Source organism: Mus caroli, chromosome 6 (assembly GCF_900094665.2).
Source record: "Mus caroli chromosome 6, CAROLI_EIJ_v1.1, whole genome shotgun sequence".
Lineage (NCBI taxonomy): Eukaryota > Metazoa > Chordata > Mammalia > Rodentia > Muridae > Mus > Mus caroli.
Window position 1 is genome coordinate 29,164,524 of NC_034575.1, and position 10,182 is coordinate 29,174,705.

At 44.8% G+C, this 10,182-nt stretch overlaps 2 protein-coding genes across 2 annotated transcripts in view; both read left to right on the forward strand.

Moving 5' to 3' along the window:
- The window catches only part of Akr1b10 (aldo-keto reductase family 1 member B10), a 42,649-nt gene that overhangs the window by 27,141 nt on the left and 5,326 nt on the right, over window positions 1-10,182 (forward strand). The window lies entirely within an intron of this gene.
- Window positions 2,738-8,160, forward strand: LOC115031324 (aldose reductase-related protein 1-like). The gene is made up of 3 exons (XM_029478718.1): window positions 2,738-2,989; window positions 6,274-6,441; window positions 7,385-8,160. Exons 1-3 carry the CDS (start codon window positions 2,924-2,926, stop codon window positions 7,505-7,507), a joined length of 357 nt encoding a protein of 118 aa, XP_029334578.1. The 5' UTR covers window positions 2,738-2,923; the 3' UTR covers window positions 7,508-8,160.

The window sequence follows — 10,182 nt, forward strand, 5'->3', positions numbered from 1 at the left end:
AAAAAAAAAAATTCTTCCAAAGTGGATGTTTTAGTTGTTCATTGTAACCTTCCACATGGTCATTATTACTCTGAGGATGAAACGTATAAATTAGACAAAGGTAAATCTCTGAAGTGCCATCCATCAGGGTGCCTTTCAGGCCACTTGGTCTGGCCAACCAGTTCTGGCCTGGATGACTCTTGTGTGAGTCTCCTGTCTTAAAGTACACAGCTCTTCTCTTCATCTTTCTCCAGAGCCTTTGTGTTGAGGCCTGCCCTCAAGCCCAGCATAGCTGTAGTCATTTTGTTCCATGCCTGCCAGCTATTTCATATTGTTGCTGTAATTTGCTTGCCAGTCATTGGTACAGAAAAATAACTTGACTCAGAGCAAGGTCATGCTGATCACATATCCTGTTATGTTCTATATGGTCTGAGGTTTGTTAGTCTTAAGAAATTCCACAAAGCTTTACATAGGACCCATCAAATTAAAGGTCAGTATGAAGTGTTATGTCTAAAATGGCTTGAATCAGAGCCAACCGCTAGGCAACACTTCCTGCACTTGTGTATGAGCTCATTGTGGTTTTAGCCTTTATAACCTGACAGAGAAAGATGTTCAGAGTTGTAACTCAGCCTCCAAATTCTGAACTACAGCCCCAGTTGATCAGTCTTAGGATGTGTGTCCAATAAACCATCCCTGTCTGACTGAGATCGGTGTTCATGTGGTTTATGGGGCAAATCTTGGACTCCAACACTTTGTATTATAGGTAGATAGATAGATAGATAGATAGATGCAATGTATTCTGTAGACTCTCACACACACATACATCAGAAGTTCTACACATACCTTCTCAATCCTCTGTTCCTGGAACTTACCCCTGCACCCCAATCTGGCTCCAACACAAACTTCTGGAAGGCAGGGACTGAATCCGAGCATAGAGTGCAGCAAGTGGCACGTGACAGACACTGAAAGCAAGAAATAGGGCTTTGCTTATGATCTGAGCCCCCACTCACTAGATGCTCTGGGAAAGCTGAGAGGTGAGAAGCCAGAAAAAAAGGCCAGAGAGGCAGAGAAGCATAAAGTAGCCCCTGTCATTGGGACCTGCTTGTCATCCAGTATTATGTTGAAGTAACTTGCTTTCTGAAGCCAAACCCGTCTTAATAGAATGCCCCAGTGAAGTCTGGAAGGAATCCAGGGGCATGGTTGAGAGGGAGTGGAGAGGAGCAAGTGGCAGCATGGTCAAGTCATTAACTCTGAAAGAAAAGCAAAGAAGAATGAAGAAACTTTTTATTATTGAAAGAAAAGAGGCTGGAGAGATGGCTCAGTGGGTAAGAGCACTGACTGCTCTTCCGAAGGTCCTGAGTTCAATTTCCAGCAACCACATGGTGGCCCACAACCACCTGTACAGCTACAGTGTATTTGCATACATAAAATAAATAAATAAATCTTTCAAAAAAAAAAAGAAAAAAGAAGAGGGAGGGGAGGAGGGAAGCAGGTGAGAGGGGGAGGAGGGGAAGGAAAGAAGAAGGGAGGATGAGGGGAGGGGGAAGTAGGAAAGAGGGAAGAACAGGAGGGGGGGAGGAGGGAGGAGGAGAAGGAGAATTTTAGTAGTGAAAGATCATGTCGAAATGACTAATAGGTAATCTCTACTTCTAGACCAATTTACTCCCATGATCTTACAGCAATTGTGTGAACACAGATGAAATTACACACTCACAGAGCCACGCCTGACACAGAGGCTACTATAACCTTATATAATGTTACTCTGTGTTTACTTTTGTGTTAATGAAGTTGAGATTATGATTCTTTCTTCTCTGGTCCAGCCTCACATTACTGCTTTTCAAATTCATACATTAAAAAGAGTGACCCGCCCAACTTGGGATCCATCTCATGGGAGGGCAACAAGGCCTGATACTATTACTGATGCTGTGATGTGCTTACAGACAGGAGCCTGTATGGCTGTCCCCTAAGAGGCCCTACCAGCAGCTGATGGAGACAGAGGCAGATACACCCAACCATTGAACTGAAGTCTGGGACCCCTATGGTTGAATTAGGGGAAGAATTGAAGAAGCTGAAGGGAAGAGTAACTCCATAGGAAGACCAGCAGTCTCAGTTTATCTGGATTCCAGGGAGCTCCCAGAGACTGCGCCACCAACCAGGAGCATACACGGGTTGGTTGGAAGTCCCTGACACAAATACAGCAGAGGTCTGCCTGGTATGGCCTCAGTAGGAGAAGATGTGTCTAATCCTTGAGAGACTTGAGGCCTCAGGGAAGGGGGAGGTTTGGTGGGGTGGGCACCTTCTCAGAGGCAAGGGGGAGGAGGAATGGGATGAAGAACTTTGGGAGTGGGGGTAAGGGGGAGAGATGGGAATGTAAATAAATAATAAAAATCGAAAAAATTTCTGCAAGGACATCCATCAATTGATCTCACACCGATATCTCTTGTTATTAATATTGTTGCTAATGAAATAGTTGTTTCAGAAATAATTGATGTGGCTAGTCTGACAGTAGTGGGTTATCAGTACTAATCGATATCAAAATGATTGCCATAAGCCTCTTTGTTTGCCTTGAATTTTTTTCCCTAGCTGAAAACTTGTTGGACCCCTAGAGTATGTGTACTCTCGAAGCAATGACCTTCCTTAAATAAACTTACGCATTCATCTTTCACTGCCTGTTATTTTTGTCCACACACCTGCGTGGGCACTGCTGCGGGAGCCTTGCACTCTGCAGCAGGGAAACTTAGTATTCTGCAGTGTTTACTGCTGGTCAACCCTACGAAAAACCAAAATGCACTTCCTGTGCCAGTGCCCGCCCCCAGGCTGTGGCTGCTAGCCAGTAGGAAGAAGAGCCTGTCTGCTCAAGGACACAGACACGAAACCAGTTGTTTGACTCCTAATTTAGGCAGAGGCTCCCGTCTGTTCCCTTTGAACCGTTTCTGCAGCAACCATGGCGGCCTTCGTGACGCTCCTTACCAGAGCCAAGATGCCCATTGTGGGCCTGGGCACCTGGAAGGTGAGTGCGCAGTTTTTGGGCAGCTGCTTCTTTCAAGTGGGGACAGGTCTTGGCACGTCTTCCTCTTTGCATAGCGTCTGCTTGCCGGGTGGGGGTGGGGGTGGGGGTGGGGGTGGGGGTGGGGGTGGGATAAGGCTGGAACTCTACAGCCTTGACCCAAGTTGCTTTTAGTTTTTGTGCCGCTTCAGGACTCAAAGCTGGCTTCTAACTTCCCTAACAAATGTGGGTTCCCGGCTGTTCCTGGATTTTTACAAAGAACAGCAAACCATCATCTCCAGGCAGTTATTCTCGTTGCAAGCGTTTCCTCAGAATTACTTCACAGTTTACAGGTTTTGGCTGTGTATTTATTTCTGGTTGAATTATTTAGAACGAGAACACTGAGTTCCAAATGACCCAGCTCCCCTTGCCATTACCTACTTCAGAGTAGTCTGGGAGCCTGTGAAAGCCCAGTCTCAGACCCCAGCCCAGGCACGTTCACTTTCCAAAGACCCTGCTAGTTCCCACATATTAAAGCCCGAGCAGGATCAGGGTGACAGAGAGACTGAGCGACAGTCAGCTCAGGTCCCACCCTGGCTGTGTTCAACTCACCTGGCAAGTTTCTCCGAGGCTCATCTCAATGTTTAGTGAAACGGTTTTGGACCAAGCCAGAAATTACACATCCATCAAAACAATCACTAATCACGTGCAGATCTCCAGGGAATCAACTCACATGGAAAACTTCACAGAGATGAACTTTCAGAATTACAACAGCAGACGCAGAGACTGTAAAGGAGTTGGGTTCAGGATGAGGAGCCCGTGCTGCCAGAAAAGAGCCATGTGGTCCTCAGTGCTCCTGTAGGAGAGCGGGGCTTTTGACCTGGACCACAGTGCCTCTGAGTGGCTGGAAGCAATTCCTTGTCCCAGTGATGGTGCAGCTGTTGCTGTTTTATGAACTTTTAAAAATTAGATATATTTTTTATTTAAATTTCAAATGTTATCCCCTTTCCTGGTCCCCCCTCCAGAATCCCCCTATCCCATCCACCCTATCTCATCCCCCCTCCCCCTGCTTCTTCTTCCCTCACCTACCCACCTACTCCCATCTCCCCACCCTCGAATTCCCATACACTGGGGCATCAAGCTTTCACAGGACCAAGGGTTTCTCTTCCCATTGATGCCGGACAAGGCCATCCCCTGCTACACATGCGGCTGGAGCCATGAGTCTCTCCATATGTATTCTTTGGTTGGTGGTTTAGTCCCTGGGAGGTCTAGGGTGTGTGGTTGGTTGATATTGTTGTTCTTCCTATGGGGTTGCAAACCCCTTCAGATCCTTCAGTCCTTTCTCAAACTCCTCCACTGGGAACCCTGTGCTCAGTCCAATGGTTGGCTGCAAGCATCCGCCTCTGTATTTGTCAGGCTCTGGCAGAGCCTCCCAGGAGACAGCTATATAAGGCTCCTGTTATGACCCACATTGGCATCCACAATAGTGTCTGGGATGGATTCCCAGGTGGGGCAGTCTCTGGATGGCCTTTCCTTCAGTCTCTGCTCCACACTTTGCCTCCATATTTCCTCCTGTGAGTATTTTGTTCCCCTTTCTAGGAAGTACTGAAGCATCCATACTTTGGTCTTCCTTCTTGAGCTTCATGTGGTCTGTGAATTGTATCTTGGGTATTCCAAGCTTTTCGGTTAATATCCACTTATCAATGAGTGCATCCCATGTGTGCTCTTTTGTGATCAGGTTACCTCATTCAGGATGACATTTTCTAGTTGTATCCATTTGCTTAAGAATTTCATGTAGTCATTGTTTGTTATAACTGAGTAGTACTCCATTGTGTAAATGTACCACAGTTTTTGTATACATTCTCTGTTGAATGACATCTGGGTTCTTTCCAGCTTCTGGCTATTATAAATAAGGCTGCTAAGAACATAGTAGAACATGTGTCCTTGTTATATGTTGGAGCATCTTTTGGGTATATGCCCCAAAGTGGTATAGCTGGGTCCTCAGGTAATACTATGTCCAATTTTCTGAGGAACCACCAGACTGATTTCCAGAGTGGTTGTACCAGCTTGCAATCCCACCAGCAATGGAGGAGTGTTCCTCTTTCTCCACATCCTCGCCAGCATCTGCTGTCACCTGAGTTTTTGATCTTAGCCATTCTGACTGGTGTGAGGTGGAATCTCAGGGTTGTTTTATTTGCATTTCTCTGATGACTAAGGATATTGAACATTTCTTTAGCTGCTTCTCAGCCATTCGAGTTTCCTCAGTTGAGAATCCTTTGTTTAGCTCTGTACCCCACTTTATAGGGTTATTTGATTCTCTGGAGTCTAACTTCTTGAGTTCTTTGTATATATTGGATATTATCCTTTTATTGGGTGTAGGATTGGAAAAGATCTTTTCCCAATCTGTTGGTTGTCATTTTGACCTATTGACAGTGACCTTTGCCTTACAGAAGCTTCCCAATTTTATGAGGTCCCAATATTTGACAACTACATAAAGGATCTCTAGACTTTGTGAGAAATGGATTTATTTATTTATTTATTGTCTGAGATAGGCATATATAACTCTGACAGACATAGAGCTTAGTAGGCAGCTGAAACTGCTCCTGACCTCATAACTCTACCCCCAAATGCTTGCAATTACAAGTGTGAGCGATGTCACCGAGAAGTTGAGCTTCCAGGCTGACCCAAATTCTCTGTCCCCCTGTCTTTGCCTCCCTTGTGCTGTGATTCAGGTTTGCACTAGTATGCTTGGCTCTCAGTGAGTTTTGAGGGTTTGTTTTTGAGGCAGGGTCTCACTATGTAGCACGGCTAGTGTGTGAATTCTTGTGTAGAACAGGCTGCTCTCAAAATCACAGCCATCAACCTGCCTCCAGGATTAAAAGCATGTAAAGGTGGTAACTAGGCCTGACTTAACTTTTTTTCACTTATCTGTTAGTACGTTTTTGTGCATGCAAACATGTTCATACAAGTGTTTGAAGTGCCCTTTATGCCGTGGTGTGCATGTGGCCTTTGAAAGGATCATTTACAAGAGTCAGTTCTCTCCCATGTGGTTCTAGGACTTGAACTCAGGCCCTAGATTTTTGGCAGCAAGCCATATTCCAGAAATGAAACCAACTGATTATATTATATACTTTATAACCATAAAAATTAATACAATAAAATAACACTCTTTTCTTACAAAAAGTTTTCCAAAGTGTGTTTTCCCCCAACCCCAGTGTCCACTTAAAATAGATCCCAGATCTACATGGACCCTGCTGGAGGGGGACTTGGAAGAATGGCTTCTAATCGTTTTTTCTATTGCCTTTCAGTCTCCCCCAGATAAAGTCAGGGAAGCTGTGAAGGTGGCCATTGATGCTGGGTATCGCCACATTGACTGTGCCTATGTCTATCAGAATGAGAGTGAGGTGGGAGAAGCCATCCAAGAGAAGATCCAGGAGAAGGCTGTGAAGCGGGAGGACCTCTTCATCGTCAGCAAGGTACAATGGTCCACTTGGTAGACATGACTTCAAGGCAGGTGGAAGTGTCTGGGTGTGAGCAGCATCAAGAACTTTTATTCGCCTTTCCTGTTTGTTGTATTCTCTTAGCCTCTCTCTCCGTCATTATATCTCTGCATGAATATCCACACCAAGTTAGTATTTGTAAGAAAGTACTGTTGTTGGCCCCCCCTGCCTCATTCTTCTCTTATAGTAGAGATGGCTCCATTGAACCTCCCTTCCTATTTTCTGTCAGTGGAATCTACCCTCTCAGTGGCAGTAAGGGATATATTTAAGATGGCCCCTGAACCTTATTGCTTATCACTGTGGTCTCAGTGACTCTGGCCCTGACATTCTCAGACACGTGTATTTTGGAAATGGTGGGAACATTATTTATTGTCATGTAGATACCTCCTCTCGTTTCAATTCAGTAAAAAGTATGGATTATAAAGTGTTATTGCAAACCAGAGGTGTTGAGTCTTAGTTATTTGAGGAACTCTGGCTCTGCAGTGAATACAGCATGTTAAAATGCTCTTGTTCCAGGACACTGTACCTGGTACAACAGATAGACCCCCTGTTGGAGTGGGCAGGCCAGGTGGGCTTGGAGATCAGAGAGTAATGAAAGGGTTAACTGTTCCCAGAGGCATCAGGACACTTGAACCTTAAGGCTCAGACCCAGCTCCTGCCTCCTGCGAGCTAACAGCCAAGGAAGACTAACACAGGAGTATCAGCTGTTAATCCAGTTGTCAAATGTGCTAACACCAAGCGCAGGAAGAACACACATGCATGACTTTTGACTTGCTGAGTGCTGGTGACCATCTGTGTTGCCGTTGTTAACTAACCTTATTATATATGAGCAGCTGCAAATCTCCAAGCAGGGAGAGTGACTGTAGTATGTGTGGCCTTCCTCTCCCTAGTTCTAATGCTTCCCTGTTACACCCTGCAGCTGTGGTCCACCTTCTTTGAGAAAAGCCTGGTAAAGGAAGCCTTCCAGAAAACCCTCTCAGATCTGAAGCTCGACTACCTGGACCTGTATCTAATCCACTGGCCACAGGGATTTCAGGTTTGAGCTGCTCTTGGCTCTATCTGTACTGTCGAGCAGATGCCAAAGAACAGCAGCTGTGTTGGAGCTAGGGTGGGGATGGGCTATATCTGGAGTTTTATGCACAACAGAAAGCCAACGACCTATAAAACAGTCTAGGGCCACTTGCGTGGAGCATCACGCACTTATGTTTTCTTACAGTTGGTTTGAGAGAAACTGATTCTGGCCAGCTCAGACAAACTGCAAACTGGCCTGTCAACTTCTTATTCATTTCCTGGACAGAGGGGATAGGAATCTCTTGGGACAATCTTGCATAACACACCTCAAAGATCAGCTCTCCCATCAATGATAGCACCACCCCACTGGTGGGTAGCACCCAGGAACAAACCCCCAAATGTTGGCAGATATTCATTACAGTCTGAAGAACATAAAGCTCAATAGCCCGGGCCCTGCTCCTGCCTGCTCCTCAGAGTTGAAAGGGGATAGTCAGGGTCCAGAGAGATGACTGTGCAGTTGAGATCACTGACTCTCTTCTAGAGGATTCTGTTTGACTCCTAATACCCACATAGAGGTTTATAACCATCTGTAATTCTAGTTCCAAAGGATCCAACATCCTCTTCTCGACCTCCACAGGAACTAGACAAGCATGCGGTACATACAGGCAAAACACTCATTTAAATAAAAAAAGAAAAAAGAAAAGAAATTGAAGGGATGTGAATTTTCTGCTGCCAAAGTGGATCAGTTTTGGTGATGATTACATACTCAAGCCGGGCAGGATCTTCTGCTAGCCATGCCCTTTTGATGGAGTCTTGGAATCTTTGTCTAATAGCCTTGGACCCAAAATGTCCCACAAGTTTCTATGGATTTGGGTGTGTTGGGTTAATTTTCATGGTAACAATAATGGCTTTTTACAACATATTAAGGATAGTTGGTGAAGCAGTGCCCATCATTGTCAGACACACAGAGGTTATAGCCCACAGTGGATTGATATCTACATTTTGTTGAAGTTTGCTGTCTAAAGTGTGTTCCCCAGAGTGTGACAAATGGAGATGTGGTGTTTCTTTTTGGTATGCCGTAACTTGCCCTCTAACCTTGCTCCAGAGAACCAGGTATCCAGGTAAGATCCTAATGAGCCTTTTGTTTTGCATTTACAGTCTGGAAATGTCTTTTTACCCACAGATGATAAAGGCAGTATTCTCAGCAGTAAATATACGTTCTTGGATGCTTGGGAGGTAAGTTCCAGCTTCTCCAAGTGTGCTCAGAAAAAAAAAAATTCTGGCAGGCCCCCTGAGACTCCACCTCATTGCACTGTGTTATTACTACTATTTATAAGTTTTCTCTCTCTTTTCTAAACATCCATTTATCCATTTTGGGGAGAGTGGCACTTGTGGAGGTCAGAGAACACTTCAACTATGTGGGTTTTCAGGAATTAGGTCATCAATCTTGGCCTCGAGCACTGAGGCTGTTGGTTCCATCGACAGGAACGTGAGCACTTGAATTGGACTTCGAGAATCTCAAGAAGGGAGTACATTGTATAGACTCATATTCTAGAAACTACTGGACAGGAGCTTATAATGAATGAATTATAAGTTCATTTTCAATTTTTAGCTGCTACTATAGGATTGGATAATTTTGGAAAGTTCAGAACAAGATCACTGTGGGTAATAAGAAACAAAACAAAACAAAACCTTGGGTTGATTTCATTTTGGCTAATTCCATGTAGTTAATAGGATAGATTTCAGCCCAACTGAAGCTCTTGGCTAGGTGTTCCTACTAGGGTCCATGTATCTTCAGGGTCTTTCTCAAAGAACACCAAACTGTGGTTTGGTAGAGAAGAGAGGAATTACAACTCAGGTGCTTACTCAGATAGACCTGGGTGTAGGCTGATAATCACAGTAATCACAGTTATTTTGGAGGCAGAGGCAGGAAGTTGTTGGCATACACACACACACACACACTCTCTCTCTCTTTTATTGAGTTCTTATACCTCCCTTCTAACCCTTAATACATGATCTCTTCCCATCCCCCAACACTAGGTAGGAGGGAAAGAATGTTAGAGGGGGAAGGGGGTGTATGTTTCTGCTGATAAGGTTTCTTGGGGCAAGTCCAGTCTTCATATGGTCAGGATATCTCCAACTTCTTTTTGTCTCCTTGCTCATGACCACTCAACAAACTGCAACAACAGGAAGCAGGAGCAACAGTGGGGAGCAGCAGCCATGTCCACCGGCCCCCTGGGGACTCTCTCATTTATACCTACTCCAGAGTCCCCAAAATTAAACTCTCTGTAGGTGGCAAAATCACACCCCTACTAGTGCTTGAAGCAAATCATAATCACCTGCTGTGAAGCAGCCTCTTATCCCACTCCTGGGATTCACGGAACATAACTGGATTTTTAAAGAAAACAAAACTCTCACTACAGGAAGTTCACAGTTCAAAGTCCACCTTGGCTGCAGAATAAGGTCAAAACCGATCTGTTTGACTTAGAGAGACCCTGTCTCAATATTGACAAAGAAAATTTAGAAGGTCTGTGGAATCATTCAGCTATGAAGTGCTTGTCTAGCTCACGAGGAACCCTACATTCAATCTGCAATGCCACAAAATAGAACTCAAAAAGAGAGCCAATAGGAGTGATTCTTGGCACAGGGACTATTTCCTGGATAACCAGGTCTGGGTGAGTTGAGAACAGAAAGTACACGAAATCC